Raw genomic sequence first — 16928 nt, 5'->3', positions numbered from 1 at the left:
TAACATAAACTGTCCTTGTTCCAAAAGAGAGATTCTGGAAGCTGAATTTGACATATATTTTATCTCTCTACGAGAATTTCGCCCGTTTTTAGATGCTGATGCAACATGGACAAAGGAAACGAGGTATACCACTGAGAGAGGCTTAACCAATAAAGAAGGTGGTCAAACTGCAGCCCAAAACGTAATTTGCCTAAGAACTTAAGCACAAATTGGTATTTTTTATCCTGTTATCACCAGAAGCTCAATTATCCTGAAGCTGTTATTATAACACCAATTTGGCAATCTTTTCGTGCTCAATTTGAGTGCCCAGTTTCTAGATATTTGTGACAAAATTAGAACATGCCTGAGGATCTATTTCATCGACTCGTTGCCTTTGTAAATGATAATCTCCTGACGCCCAATTGTGGTCTTATACATCATGGGGAAGTCGTTATAGAAGATGAGTTGTCTCCCCGAATAAAGAAATTGATTGATAAACCCTGCACTTCCCAAAAATGTTAAACAACGTTACTGCACCGTGTCATCATTCTAGACTGACATATCCCAAACAAAGAAGTTCAATGTATGCGTTTGGAAACTAGACCAACATATCGGAAGACCTCGTTCAACCACTCCCCGGAGAAACAAACTCTGAAAATGTGTCAATTATGTTTACAAGCAAACGAGAATCGTCGAATCATTTGTAAGTATATGCCCTTATCTACCAGAAATGTATGACCCGGGTAAGGAAAGTGGTAGTGGATTCCGACATAGATGACGTTTCCAACCCATTGACACATTTTTGAACATCATCCTGTTCAGGTAAACATCCATTCTAATTAGGTACGCTTTAGTACTACGTTTAGGAATACCTGGAGTGAAGAGCACTCAACATGCTACACAGGCTAATGGCGGAGCCAGGTTTACGTCCGAGAGGCGAAATATCTGAGATTGCCGGAATTTCTAACCAAAAACGTAAAAAAAATTGGTTTCGGGTCTGTGAGGGGGCGGCTGCTCCCTCTACCCCCCTCCCCCCACCCTTTGGCTCCGCCACTGAATAAGTATAAGAAAGACACATAAGCACTTTTAACGCTTTACAAAAATAAGCACCTTTTCGAAATTGCATTGCTGTTTTATTTACAAAATTTATTTAAGCAAAGCGTAATTAATTTCCAATGCCACAATGATATATGTAAGTATTTTAAACGATGATTTCTTATATAGGTATCTATACTTTTTAGTTCACGTAAACCAAACGAGATTTTCAAGTTTTTGTTTGTGCATTAATAACACCAATAACATTTTGCCCAAAAACGAAAACACCCCAAATCCGACCCAATTATGACTATGACTTGGTTTTGATGGGTTTTATCGATAAAAAGAGGATTTTTTTAAATGTGATAATAAGCTTATTATAGGCTGTTATATATCTCTAGACATCTAACTCCTCTCACACATGTCTTTTGGTATATACATAAATAATAAGCGTTTCACAAATTTTATGTAAGTTACGACTAAATTCGCCCAAACATGGTCTAGATTGCCCGTAAATGTTCAGTAGGCTCGGTATTGATGGAATTCAATCTTAAAAAACAAATACTTGGTAAATCATATAATTAATATCACAAGATATCAAACCTGAATATATTTGAATAAACTGTAAAATTTTTTTCATTTTATCCCCATTATTGCAATCGCCTTTTTATCCATGTTAACTTCAACATGTAAAAGTATTTCTTTACACTTCCACATAGGAATTGCACCCTTACTACATTTCAATTATGCAGATATTGTCGACTTATATTTTGAATGAATATCATAGCAAAGAAAAAATCAATTCCGATAAGCAGTAGAAAATCACAGCCATATACAGAATGAATTTAAATGATACGTATATTGAAAAAAAGGGCAAATTGCGATTTAAAAAAAAAATGTTCAATGTTCTTGATTTTTATTTCAAAAATGTTCAATAAAACTATGTGACCATCACCAAATTTAACATTTAAATATTTTGATTTTTGACGAGATATATTTTATGGTCTATATATTTGATTATCACCCTTTACTTATGCTATGATAAATTAATATAGCCAGTACTAAATAACCTACATACAAATACTAATGACTAGATAAACTACATATGTAAAAATTATGTATTGGATTATCTAAATATTACGTATATTCGAGCACTTTTCAATATTAAAAAATTGGATACATACTTTATTCAATTGAAAAAAGCAAACTTTAACACTGATCTTGAAAGGATAAAGGCTTGTGGCTAGAACTCACTAAAAGGAATACTTTGGATTTTGTTAAAGGACATAGCAAAACTAATATTTTTGTGTGGTTTATTAACAGTGTTGAGGGGACCAAGGGGGGAGCGGCAACGCCACTGCTTATCATTGTTCCGACCAAAGGATCCTTAAATGAGTTAGCATCCTTGTAAAATATTTGTTTCGTACTTCCTTTGGCTATGTTTAAAACCTTACTGATTCATACCATAAGTTAACATTTTTTTTAATTTGGTAATTATGCCACTAAATTTAGATTTTTGGGATTTTTTTGTGAAAAGTGGAAATTACACTCTAAATTACAACCCGAATTTGACTTTGGTTCATAACCACAACCTAAGTATTCCAAACTACACTAAGAAAAAGTCGAGTTGCCATTGGTTTCTGGCAATCCTGAACCAAACCACAAACTTGAAAACCATCACAGGCTTTTAAACCACAAGCCGAGTTGGTGTTTGAAATTGTTTGAGTGGTAGACCGAAACATTTGCCTCTATTTCACCCTCTAATAGCTATTATGAAATTTGTCGGCAATTGTCACAATATATAATTATAAGAGGCTGCAATAGAGACAGATGTTTCGGACTAGTTGAATGGAAATTCTAAATAGTCCCACAATCTTGAAAGCACCATATCACAGCCTTTGATTACACTGCCGCTACAGGAACTTTGGTCTGTTCTTGAAGCTTTTTCTTCTGTGGTTGCGTTTTCTTCAACTTATAGCCTTTCTTTATATCAGACAACAGTTTATCAATGATACAGTCTTCATTATCTGATACTACTTCTTTCTTACCAGAGGCTGAAAATACACCAAATTATACTAATTATATAAATTAAATAAGATAGCAAATAATTGAAATAACACCTTAACAATTTATTCAGGTCTTGACAGATCTTAGTTTACTCAGAGTTATTTGCCTCGGATATAAAGAGATATCTTGGACCAACAAAGAGATTATAATGATGTCTTAAACACGTGAGACCACGTTGTAGGATCAAAAGTTGCTGGTACCAATATTATCTGGTCACCTGGGAGCTTGCACGCAATAAGTCCTAAAATCTAGATTTTGAGAATAACGCCTTGCTTCATTTGAAGGCGTTATTCACCCGTAAAACAAGTTCGATATAGGACTCAGACCACTAAAACTTTTTATGTAAATGATTGATTGATTGTAGTTCCTTTTTTGTGAAATCCTCTTTTTCCCTGCCTTTTAGGATCTTTGCATGGCTATTTTGGACTAATTTTTGGTCTAGATTTGGAATTTGATGTCAGAAATTGCATTTTCCTTCAGATTTTGTGAGATGATCAAAGGTTTTCATGCGGACTGATAATTCTAAAAATATAGTCGTTTTGTGTGCAGTGACAATCAAGCGGATGTTGATAAAATGTAGCCTAGTGGTCTACTTTCAGATATATTGAGAGATATTGAATTTTTGTCCAGAAACTAAGTATTGGCCAGGCTTTCATGTGACATTTTGGGAAGTTTTCCACGAGATTTCTGGAAAAAAGTTATAGAAGGTTGAATTTCGTGATTGAACATGTAAACAAATTGCAAATGAATTACTGGTCGGAGTCCTCTCGAGTAATTTTCTAGAATGAATATGTTGTTTCCCTTCTATTCTTACCTTCTCTCTTAGCTCGTAATTCCTCTTGTTCCTTCTTTCTCTTTATAGCACGTTCTTCTTGCTGTTGTCTTTGGACGTTTTCCTGAAATCACCAGAAGACACATTATAAGTATCATCTCGGAACCTGGCATTGTCACAATCCACCAGAATCTTTTCAAGTCATGGATTACCCGTCTTCATTAGCCCACGTGTTGCAGAAAAGTAGAACGTAAAACTCCATTCATTTCATTTCATGGATTACAATTCTGAAACATTTTCTGTGAGTTTCCCTTTCTGCTATATTTCAAACCCTTTAAGGAGTCCCACTTTATCCCACCCCATATATAACAAAAAATCTTACTTTTTGACACTGTTGAATCTTTTCACAGAAGATTCTCATATTATTCAAGCAATCTTCTAATTTAAAATTCGATTCTTGTTCACAGAAATATTCAGATAATTTATTTGATAAACCGTTTATTTCTTCCAACTGTGATTCAGCCTCTAGAATTTCTTTGAAGCCTTTCTGGAAAATAAGTGCCGCTTATTTAGTTGAAGAGAAACGGATGATGGTTTTTAAAACTGAAAAGTATGACAGATAGCTGGAATTGAGCTCTGTCAGCAGAGAAAACAAATATATTCCACTATTTCACTTCAACATGACTGTTCCAATACCACTATAAAGGGGTAACCGGGCGTTAAATGGCGTAATTTGACAATTAAGGTTCTTGTTTTATTTTTGTTGTCCATTGCCAACCATCCAAAATGTAATATATTGACCAATATTTTTTGTCAAAATATAAAATGTCTTAAGCTATGAAGGTATATTTTCAGCTTACCTGCAAAAATACATTAAACTGTAGTTTAACATCGTCATCAGCTTTACTAACTTCTTTTTCTAGTGTATTTAAATTATTGGATGCTAGTTTCTTCTCGCTTGTCAGGTTGTCAACAGTTAACCTGAATTAACATAATAATAATATTTGTTATCTTTTGTGTCTGTTTTCACCAATGCATAATCATTCAATGGTTACAGATATCTATACTTTCTGATACTAAAATTGTTCATATATGTAGGGACAATGTTTGTATTTTGATATTGGAATAAAATAAGGTTTATAGCCTTTATCTGCTATTTAAATGTTTCTATTTGCACCATTCCAATTTTTCGTCTGACGTGTAAGTTTAGTGTAAGTCTAAAAAGACCTAGCCAGATTACGATTTCCCTGTCAAAGATACTATTAGATTTGAATATTTTCCGCGGAATTGAATGCACAATCTGGCCAGATCAGAAACGTCATAAGCAGAAGTTACAAAACATGCCAATATTCAAAATTATAATGAATGATCAAGCTGAATGATTCAAGTGGTCACATGGGTAAGGCGTGGTTTAGCATTCGTGGCAATGTGCTTGCATTCGAAAAACCTATTGCTAACACCAACACCTATAAATACTTACTTGGAAGCTACAGTAAGAGGGTTAAGTAATTCACCAACAAATGACAGGATTTGACCTTGTTCTTTCTCAGCATCACCAGTTAAATAATGTAATAATGTCACACGAGGTTTGTTAGCTCTGGTATCCATTAATTTGTTCAATGATCCAATTTTAAATCCCAGGGCATTACCTGCATAGCCTCCCTGAAAAAATATAGTTCTTTGAATTAACGTATATTCAGTACAGATAAGAATACAAGTTATACTACTAAGCGGACTATCAAGAAACGAAATGACCTTATGCATGGTTACAAGTAACATGGCCTCTATTTTAGTACTATGCGGACTTAATTTATAATAAACGAAAATGATTCTTGCTCGGTCAAGTATTTGACATGGGTGTATTTTTAGTAATTAAGTATTACTGTTTCCTAATAAATGAAGACTTTTTATATACCACAGCTGCAACCTTCTATGACAACGAACGTAAATAAATAGAGGTTCATATGTTTCAATTGTTAACCGCTAACTTAATATGGTTCTACATTTAAACAAAGTAATACTTTCATTTAAGGAACAGATGCGCCATTTTGGGGATTGATTTTAAGTAAATAGTCTCAAAAAGGACGAGTCGTCATTTTAATATTCAAACGCGGTTAATTCTGGACACACATGGATTTGAGGAGTCATATTTCGACCGTGAGCAGTGAACACTATTACTGGTTAGCTCAGCTAAAAACTTCCCGTTTCTGAGACAAAAGGATGATTGGTCAAATAAAATGTCACATTTGTCCCTTTATAATGAGTGCAGACCACATCGGTGAAATTTCTAACAACAACTGAAAAATTATGACGTAGTATCCACTTTAACAACACAGCATTTGTTTTCAAAGATAGAATATATTGTACTTACAGCGTTCATGAAGTTTCCAGTATGTAAAACATATCGTAGAAAATCTTTCAATGAATCATTTTCTAATAGACCTTTACAGGCTTTAATCACAGCCGTCAGATTATCATGTAGACAATCCATATTCAAACCAAACTCTTGTTTCAATAGCATTCCATCAATACGAGTTTTATAAAATGGTAATGTGGTCGTTTCCAAGAAGAATTTTTCAGCATTGCCTAATTTAGTTTTATCTCCTGTGAATTCTTTCAGCATTGTGATCTGAAAAAAAATAAAAGTTGTTCTGAAAAGGGCTATAGATTGGACACAATGAATTGATAATGAACAAGAACAACGTACGTCTATGTCTAGAAACAAGCAGAAAATATTCATTCCCTCTGAGGTTGTAGCCTAGGTATATACTTAAGATTCAGAATCAGTCGAGGGAGCTTGATTACACAGGTTAAACAATATCAAGTTTCTTATATAATTGTAGACGATTAAGGTGTCCGACCATCATTCTTAAAGTACTATGGATAGCTGAAACTGAGCTCTGCCTGGCGGTAAAGTAAAGATGTAGACGACTTTGTCCCTTTTTAGGGACAGATACACATTCAGCACTCACCTCGTCAGTTTCAGGAACTATTTTCTGTAGACCTAGGAGTCTTTCAGTGCCAATAACTTCAGGATCACCTTGTTTTACCATTTCTATAATTTCACTGTTTGGTCGTTTAAATTGTTTTAAAAATATATTCACATTCATACTTCTCTTCATATCTAGCAGATTAATCTTAGAAAAAAGACCAGATTTCATCAGTTACATCCCTTGAACTTATCAAATTCGTCGTTAAGTCGCTATTTCTCCAGTTGGTGTGTTCCTATTTGTAATGTGTGTTGTGTATGTTGAGAAGCTATGACGGGTGTGGCACCCTAGTATGCTTACTCTTCTAGACACCTGATACAACTTTCCAGTATGAAATACTTACAGTGTTTCGTAAAATCTTGTTTTGGATTTCGGGTTTTGTTTTTCGGTTCGGATAAAGAATAATTAAAACGTCATTACAAAGAGAATATTCTAAAAACCGATGCCAAATCGTTTAAATAGAAAGAATACTCTTTTATTGAATCGTTTTCAATCGTACTTCCGACTCAAAGACATAAATTTATCATTTTGGGCATGAATCAGTGGATGTTTGTGTTGTTCTTTATGATGCGAAGATGGCGTTTACAGACCACATCCCAGAATTTTGATCCGTGTATTTCTATACTTGATAATTATTATTGTTCCATTGTTTCTGCCGGTGCTTAACTACTATATGATTTTATTACCAGTCCTTACCTCTGATGGTTGTTTAGCTTTAGTTTGTTCTTTACTTTCAGTTTTAACTTGTTTCTGACAGAATAACTGTTCTAATCTATCATATTTGACTTGTATCTTATCTTTCATTTTTAATACATCTTTCCAGATATTATCATTAGCTGAAAATAGCGAAGGACCAGTAAAGTATATTAATCGCTAACCGTTGCTGTTGCATACCTATCACATTAAGTGTAGAACAAGTTTTAATTAACACGTTGAATCAACTTGGTGACTTGAAAAAATTTCTTTATTCGACTTCAAATACATTTGTACAGCCAAGCAGGCACACCTAACACCTGCCGGATACATTTTTGTTAAGCTACAAGCCTGTTCAGAGCATAAAACCTGTCTATGTGTCTCAAAAAACATAACAGAATGATAATTTAGAGTTATTACAGTAGTAATGGTAATTTTCTTGGAAGGACTTATAGCTTCTTTAACTTAGTCAAAATAAAGTATACTTACAATTAAGAACATGAGCCGATAGCTTAGCCCAATTGAATGTCTTCATCTTATGTTTTGGACGAGGAACTTCAAATCCTCGTAGACCTGATGGAGGCATCCTGAACTGTGGTGCTGAGCCTCTTGCGATGAAGGGTGGTGGCGGAGCGCCTGGTGGTCCACAACCTGGAGGTGGGGGTGGTGGTGGCACCATGCCAGGGAACCCCGGCGGAGGAGGTGGTGGAGGAACACCGCCTGGTAATCCCGGTGGTGGTGGGGGAGGAGGAACACCACCTGGTAATCCCGGTGGTGGCGGGGGAGGAGGAACACCACCTGGTAATCCCGGTGGTGGTGGGGGAGGAGGAACACCACCTGGTAACGCTGGTGGTGGTGGAGGTGGAGGAACACCACCTGGTAATCCTGGTGGTGGGGAAGAAACTGGAATAAAACCACCACCCGGTAATTGAGGTGGTGGAGGAGCAACAGGTACAGATGTTCCATTTGAAATATGTGGGACGGGTGGAGGTGGTGGTACACATGAGACAGGAGTACAGACACCATTTGGTAAATGAGGTGTTGGTATTTCATTTGGTATTTGATTGCTAGAAGAATTTGGCAAATGCGGCGAAGGAGGAAGCACTTGAATTCCTTTTGGTAATACTTTTGTCATTATACTCTTTGAATTCAACTTTGGTGCTAATCCAGTTTGTACACTGTTTGATTTTGACATTATTTCCTGAGATTCCACTTCGTGAGCAGAAGATTTCACAATCGGAGATTCCGCAAGGAACGGTAAATCTGTCTGAATTGCCTTATTGTTATTCGAGTCTGTTAGCACTGCATCACTGTCCCGGACTGCTTTATGGAGCACAAAACACTTTCTGGCCGCACTTTCCATCACTGTCCATTGTGTATCACTAAGTAAAATATAAAATAACTGATGCATGTTAACCTTAGAATTGAAAACCTGAGATAAAAATTGGTCGGAGTCCTTCGATGTTTTAAAATGAAATGAGTCAAAGAAAAACATAACACCATACCTAGCGTGGCATTGGGAATTCCTTACTCTGACGTGTCTCACTATATTTAGTAACAGAATGTGTCATTGATGGGATGAATCACGACCTACGTCATAAAATCAATTAATTTACCTGATATATTCGTCTGGATCAATATGAAGTAAAGCCTGTAGTATTGTTGTGAATGTATCGGCCTGAGGCGTATTATATACCTATATAATGACAAATTATGAAAAATCGATATAGTTATCTCTTTTGATGTTTGGAAATGATTTCCTCTGCAAAAATAAACATTTTAAACCCTTCAAAGGGTCCATAATTTAGAAATACATTAGAAACATGCTTAGTTTGCCATTGGTTTAACAAAGCGATATATCTGTACTCTCGAATTATCAGCTTCACAGTACAGTACGGTGTACAGTTGGCCCAAGTACAGTTTTGCAACACTTTGAAAGTTGGATATAGAACAAGAAAACATTAGTCAAATTTCACGCAGATTCCCTATGAGAGCGATAGGAATTAAGCATACCTTTTGCAATATACCACTGAATAATTGTTGTGGATTATTGATATCAATATTGGTACAAGACACAATAGAGGTTATTTCTTCTTCGTCATCATGACGTTCTTCATCAAATACATCACATTGTATAACCAAATCTTCATTATCGTCATCTCGTAATGTATTGATGATATCCAGAAAGTTTAAACCTGTTTTTTAAAATAGATAATCATATATCAATCGGCGAATTCTTTTGTTATGGAAAAAACTGACATTTATTTTTTCCTGTGGTGAATTCAGAATGTATGTTTAACGTTATTTCATATCTTTTAATTCGGGTACAGGTATATTGTCTGCTTGTGATCGTAAGATAAACAAACGTTCAAAGAATTCCTTTGACAATTTTTAAATATTCGACTCATACCAATGTCTATTAATGGCACATAACACAAAAATAACCGCAAGCACAGACAGACACATCCGAAATAATGTTTGATTTGTAGTTTTATGTAGATTCAAACCAGGATATCTGGCCTTTGTTTTTACTGAGGACACTTATAGCTTGTGGTTGCATCACTCTCATTTCGGCAATATCGGAAATTTCGGAATTACGGCAACAGGGAAAATCGAAAGAATACTCTTACTTAAAGGGATTGTAAAGAGGTTTTCTAAATTTTTTCTGTTCCACTCACACTAAGTATTTGATGGCGTTACTTATCGCAAATATGCTTTAACCATGATTCTTTTCATGATTAGTGACGTTATCAAACACTTCTTGTAAGTGAAATTGCAGTTGAAAATAGGAATTATGCAAATTGATGATTTCAGTGTCACCGATACACATACATTTTTTAGAAAACCTCTTTACAATCCCTTTAATTGTCCTTCATACCCAGGGAGCTATAGAAGACTATCTTTAAATCACCTAGGTCCTATACTTACCAATAAACTGGTTTCTAATTGAAACTCTCTCTTGTAAATCGTCTGTACCAACTAAGATACAGTTTACAAAGGCCATCAACGTAGTTTTATATGGTACTAATTCAGCATTCTTTAATTCGTTCACTATGACACTAAACTTATATCTTTGTTTTTTCATTGTCTGAAATAATGCATACATATTATGACCATGTGTAAGATCAGCAGTAATACACAGAGCCTCAAATCTAATGAAAGTCTTGAAATAAAACAGGAACAAATATATTCACAATTTCTGACTTTGTTTCTACCACATTGATTTCTGTTTACCACCTCATAATTATGGTCCAAGGTTAGCAGTAAGGGGTTGTGAAGCAAGTAAACGCAAACACAAGCAATCAACGTGTCCATAAATGCGTCTAAAACATCTATCAATATAACACTATGGATGGGTCGAGAACATTACAACACCGACAATATCTGTAAATTCTGCATGTTTAACGTGTCATGAATGTATCAAGAGCTATAGAATATCTTGATAGTCCGTGACATGCCTTGAATATATCGTGATAGTCTGTGAGACAAATGTAATGTATCCTGAACGTCCGTGGCATGCCTTGAATGTGTCTAGAGCGTCTGTGGCATACCTTGAACGTATCCAGATAGTCTGTGGCATACCTTGAACGTATCCAGATAGTCTGTGGCATACCTTGAACGTATCCAGATAGTCTGTTGCATACCTTGAACGTATTCAGAGAGTCTGTTGCATACCTTGAACGTATTCAGATAGTCTGTGGCATACCTTGAACGTATTCAGATAGTCTGTGGCATACCTTGAACGTATCCAGAGAGTCTGTTGCATACCTTGAACGTATTCAGAGAGTCTGTGGCATACCTTGAACGTATCCAGATAGTCTGTGGCATATCTTGAACGTATCCAGATAGTCTGTGGCATACCTTGAACGTATTCAGAGAGTCTGTTGCATACGTTGAACCTATCTAGATAGTCTGTGGCATACCTTGAATGTACATGTATCTAGTTAGTCTGAGAGATACATTGAATTATCTAAATAGTCTGTGAGATACATTCAATGTATCCCGAGCGTCTGTGGCATACCTTGAGCGTATCCAGAGCGTATGTTGCATACCTGGAACGTATCCAGATAGTCTGTGGTATACCTTGAACGTATCTAGATAGTCTGTGAGATACATGTATCTTGAGCGACTGTGTCATCCTCTGAATTCATGAGCGTTTATAGCAAACATGGGATGATCCATTGCGTTTATACAATGCATTGAATGTATCTAAATTATAATATAACTTTAATATATCTAAAGAGTTATTATAATATACCTTCTATGTATCGAAAGAGTTATCATAATATACCTTTAATATATCTAAAGAGTTATTATAATATACCTTGAATGTATCTAAAGAGTTATTATAATATACCTTGAATGTATCTAAAGCATCTAATGCTAATCTGTATCCATCTTGAGAATAAACACATAATGCAGATAACAGCTCAAACACTTGTTTCTTAACCATAATATTTGTGGTGTCGAGGGCTAAAATAGAAAAAAGGCATTTATTACGGGCACAAAAACTTTCGCCTTAATAGACTCTTCTTGATAGTGGAAGCGTGAATTCGCTTATAAAGTACGTTTGAAATCAGACAACAGGAGACAAATTCCATAGCTTACCCAAATAATCATGGATGACAAACTGTAAATAGTACTGTTTGGTGTTATAATCCTTAAGGACCTGTGGGTGTTATTATAACCAATTTTAATAATGTGCAATAATTTATATTTTTAAGAATTTCTCAGCATTTTTGTTGTATCGATAAGGTTTATGTATTATGGGGGGGAGGGGGGGGGGGGTGTTAAAAAAAAACCATATTGACAAGCAATCTATTATATTGATATAACAGATTGATGAGAAGGTAATATATCAATATGAAATATTAGGTGAAAAATAATGTTTATTATCTAGGTCAATGATTTCATAAAATATTCACGTTTGAAATGTAATTTAAAAATAAAGCTCCACGGACACCGAAACAAACAAGAGTTAAGAAAACATCAGGTGTGTATTTTTCGCGTTATAAGCATTATTTTATTCAATCTAGAATAAGAATGGTTTGAAGATACTTCCTATTATAATTAAAGGAGATTGTTGAACTATTGAACCCATTGAATATGATGGTTAAAGAAAGCTATTAAATGATAGTCATTAATATTTGATAGAAATGAAACCCCCAGTGTTAGAAATCTCATCAAACTGTGTTGATGAGAAACTCAGAAAATTTAAATGGTTAAAGATGGGTTCCCTTATTTCATTTATGACAATGAAAATGCTAATACTTATATGAATAGAAAGTAGTGTTCTAATGACTTGGAAAAATACCAGTTTGCCTCACATGTCCATAATTAATTCTAATTGGAACTTAATTTGCATTGCAATCAAGTAGAACCCGCTTCTTTATAACACAACTCAATGTGGGTTAGCGAGACAATAGGGGCTGGCATATGGTTTTTCTTTGGGGTTTAAGTACCCCAAAATTTGTACCTGTGAAACAATAATAATTTTAAAAGGTTTTGTTAACTACCTGTTGCAAATTTGGGAGCGTAATTTTCACTTCCGATCAGGAATTGAATTCCTTGTTTTGAATTTAAACATGACTTAATGCATAAAATACATTCTACACGCAGAGTAATGTTAATCAAATCTGATTTATACCGAGATAAGTTATCCAAACATTCAAATAACAGCTCTAATCCATGATGACGCAAAAAATCCTTAATCCATTCCTCATCCGAGTTGGAGATATCTTTTCTCAGATGACACATATTTCTGAGAGAAGGGTGCTGCAGTAAAAATATTCCCTTTTCCGATATAAAATCACTATCAGTGAATTCAGTATCAAAATTATGCCGAAGCAGAGTCGGTGAGTAACTTTGCATTTCACCCATGGTACAGGCAGTGTAGATACCGACGATCCCCTTTAAATCACAAAAACACCTACAATACCGCTCTTATGAGCATGTCCGTTTTCATGTGTTCCTGCTTGTATAAAGGTCGGAGCTAACATTTTGCTTAAAATATCAACATATACAATGAAAACTATAGTTTATAATCGTATTCAAAGCATAAACGTGTTTCCCATCGCATCAACTGATACAATGAAATCGACTATTAAATTAATGATTCGGAACCAAACACTTAACAATCACAATCCTATCAAACTTTTCATGTTTCTGATTCTAAATCCCAAGAGGTGGGTATTGCATCTATAAATTGTCAACAACCACCGCAATTAATTCTGTTTTAAGTAAATTCCTTATGAATTATACACTGGCCTTTATCATTTGTTTTTGTCAAAAATGTTTTTTTCGCTTTGGTGTTTTAATGGCGCATACAGTAGGCCTACTGTATAGTTTCTTTATATACCATTTTGATTTTTCCTCCAAAATCTGTGTATCTGGAACGGATGTCTTTCCAATATGCATTTAAAAGACAGGAAACCTCTTGTCGATCCCTTAAATGATTCGGAACTAAATCTCTACTCCAATTCTGATAATCACAATCAAGGGCATCCGCTGCCCAAGAAACAAAATCCACACTAAAAAAATCTATGTAGTTTAAAGACCTAAACATTTCCGTAAAGTAAAACTTTTAACTGGCCACATAATTGTTGCCTAAGGTCTTTGAACACATTCCGAATAAAAATGTATTTCAAGTCAACGTAAAACATAAGGAAATAGTTAAAATGTATTATTCATCTATGACGCTGGTCTCATATCAAAATGATAGATCTTTCTTTTATCAAAATTCTTCTATTTATACTGAGATCAATGTAGGTTTTATAATAAAAAGTGGTTTGGGCAGATAATGATATAAATCCCTCCTTCAGGGATATATAGATAAAATTTGTCATTTACAGTTTGCTCACCCTTTAATGGGACCGTTATAGTAGCTAACGATAACTTGGGATTAAGGTTTTTGAAAAATTGAGGCGCAAGGTCACTAAAGTCCCCCCCCCCCCCCCTTTCTTGAAATAGTGAAAAATAACAACAAGCCTAGCTCGTGATTGATCCAGCTTCCCTTTATCTATCCTTTCATGAATTCAGTAAGAGTTATTGCTCTTAACATAACTTAGTATAACGTCAACTCATTGTGATTAATTTTTGTGTGGTCCCTTTAGAAGAGCCCTTTCTAGGAAAACATTAATAACTTGAAGCATATTTATGAAAAACATTTTATAAGCAATATCACTTTGAGTTATCGCCCTTGATTCAGTGAAAAATAACGTAGAACGGATGTTAAATTTTTTTTTCTCACTTTTAAAAGATCATATTAAAGGTAACATATATCAAAACAAAGACAATGACGTAAGAACAGTTCCGAACGGACAACTGGTAGCTCTCGATAGTTTGCAAAAAAAAAAAAAAAAACTATGGCAAAAGAGGTTTTGTCAACATGCGTACTTATGAAATCATAGATAAATATTTGTAATTCGTCTACATTTCCTAGATGTTCATGTTATCAATTCCAAAATAAGTAAAATGTCATTTCTAAAAGTCATTACAAAACCAGACTGTGCGGAACCACAAATTACAGAGATGTAAACGGCGTGCATGACAATATCAACTCTATTTCACAATTTAGTTTTATATACAGGAAGAAATGTTATTATGTAGACATTTGACATTTTATAACTTTCTCGATAATTATATACCGCTATAACTCTTTCAGTACAATATGCAATTACATAGTTTTTAAGGGTCGTTGAAAACTCACATTCTTTTGGGTTAGGTATTCTGATTTGAATATCAACAACAGCTTTAATCTTCACAATTCCAGTGGTATCCATAAAATCTTGTTTTTAACAAAAAGACATTCATTTCTGAACCTTAACATCGTAAGGCCACCATTCTTTCATGTTGCAGATTTATTTATAGCAACCGGATGAAACAAAAATGTTTACTAACTTAGAAACACCTAATGGTAATTCTCTTTGGAGGAATCCACTACTATGCAAAACTTTTACTCTCGATTTTGCCAAGCTTTGGACGAAATTTTGATTGAAGAAATAGTCTTGATTGTACGGATTTTTTCTCTTAATGTATTTCAATGGTTCATCTGCACATTTCAAGTTTTTCATAAAAAACTAAGAAATAATTGACCTAATAGGACTAAGATATTTCAGTCAGCTGTCTTTTTATAATGACATATAATAAAATCCCTGCAGGCTATTTAGAATAAATATACATGAGAAATCTTCTCGTGATATTTTTCTACTAAGATCATCTGACATTTGGTTTAAGCCATTTGGTTTTTATAAGGTCACTATAAGGCATATTCTGATCAATATCTTGACACCTAGACAGTTAAAGAGGTATTACAGCCCAATAATTCACTTAAAATCAATAATCTGGATTTTTAAAATAAATAGTCTGCAAAATATGAATCAATTATGGTTTCATTGTAAGAAACTTGCCAAGAATAAGTTTGGTTTTATTGTCAACATTATTGAAGGAAATGTAACCCAAATAGTTATCTCTCCTCACGAATGCCTAACGAAACTCAATAAAGTTTTTCATTTGGTCTTTATTTAGAAACGAATGCAAACCACTTTCATCTGTTCTACTTGGAGAGTTTTCAGAACTTTGGCAATAAATGTAGAAATCGCATGGAAATGTGTTTTTTCTGAAATAAACTAAAATATTTGAAACGTGTCCAAATTCGAGATGGCTTTCGACTTCGCCTTTTCTCGTATAAGATCATCCATTTTCATAGTCGAACTGTAAGTCTGATGTTCATTTTGAAATATCATTATTATGTACCTTAACATTTTTTATTTATTTATTTATAATAATATACATATTATATGGTAAACCATATTGGGGTGAGTTGAATTTTGAAGGATTTGGTGATGAAGTGAATTGAATTTTGATGGAATTGGTGATGAAGTGAATTGACTTGTAATGGAATTGGTGATGAAATGAATTGACTTATGATGGAATTGGAAATGGAATTGGTGATGAAATAAATTGACTTGTGATGGAATTGGAAATGGAATTGGTGATGAAATAAATTGACTTGTGATGGAATTGGTGATGAAATGAATTGACTTGTGATGGAATTGGAAATGGAATTGGTGATGAAATGAATTGACTTGTGATGGAATTGGTGATTATATGTTAATTGAATTTTGATGGAATTGGTAATTATATGTTAATTGAATTTTGATAGAATTGGTGATGAAGTGAATTGACTTGTAATGGAATTGGTGATGAAATGAATTGACTTATGATGGAATTGGAAATGGAATTGGTGATGAAATAAATTGACTTATGATGGAATTGGAAATGGAATTGGTGATGAAATAAATTGACTTATGATGGAATTGGTGATGAAATGAATTGACTTGTGATGGACATTGGAAATGGAATTGGTGATGAAATGAATTGACTTGTGATGA

General features: G+C 34.3%; 1 protein-coding gene across 1 annotated transcript; it reads right to left on the bottom strand.

Moving 5' to 3' along the window:
* Positions 1-1094: 1094 nt before the first annotated feature.
* On the bottom strand, positions 1095-13407 carry LOTGIDRAFT_224207 (hypothetical protein; the record flags this gene model as incomplete). The annotated part of the gene is made up of 15 exons (XM_009047408.1): positions 1095-3068; positions 3896-3977; positions 4236-4400; positions 4726-4834; positions 5334-5515; positions 6225-6482; positions 6826-6990; positions 7540-7679; positions 8026-8295; positions 8848-8918; positions 9153-9232; positions 9550-9731; positions 10465-10624; positions 11894-12009; positions 13053-13407. 15 exons carry the CDS (start codon positions 13405-13407, stop codon positions 2917-2919), a joined length of 2487 nt encoding a protein of 828 aa, XP_009045656.1. The 3' UTR covers positions 1095-2916.
* Between the last annotated feature and the right edge of the window lie 3521 nt (positions 13408-16928).

Source organism: Lottia gigantea (genome assembly GCF_000327385.1).
Source record: "Lottia gigantea unplaced genomic scaffold LOTGIsca_111, whole genome shotgun sequence".
NCBI lineage: Eukaryota > Metazoa > Mollusca > Gastropoda > Lottiidae > Lottia > Lottia gigantea.
Note: the sequence above shows the minus strand (reverse complement) of the source record. Positions and strands in the feature narration are given on the sequence as shown.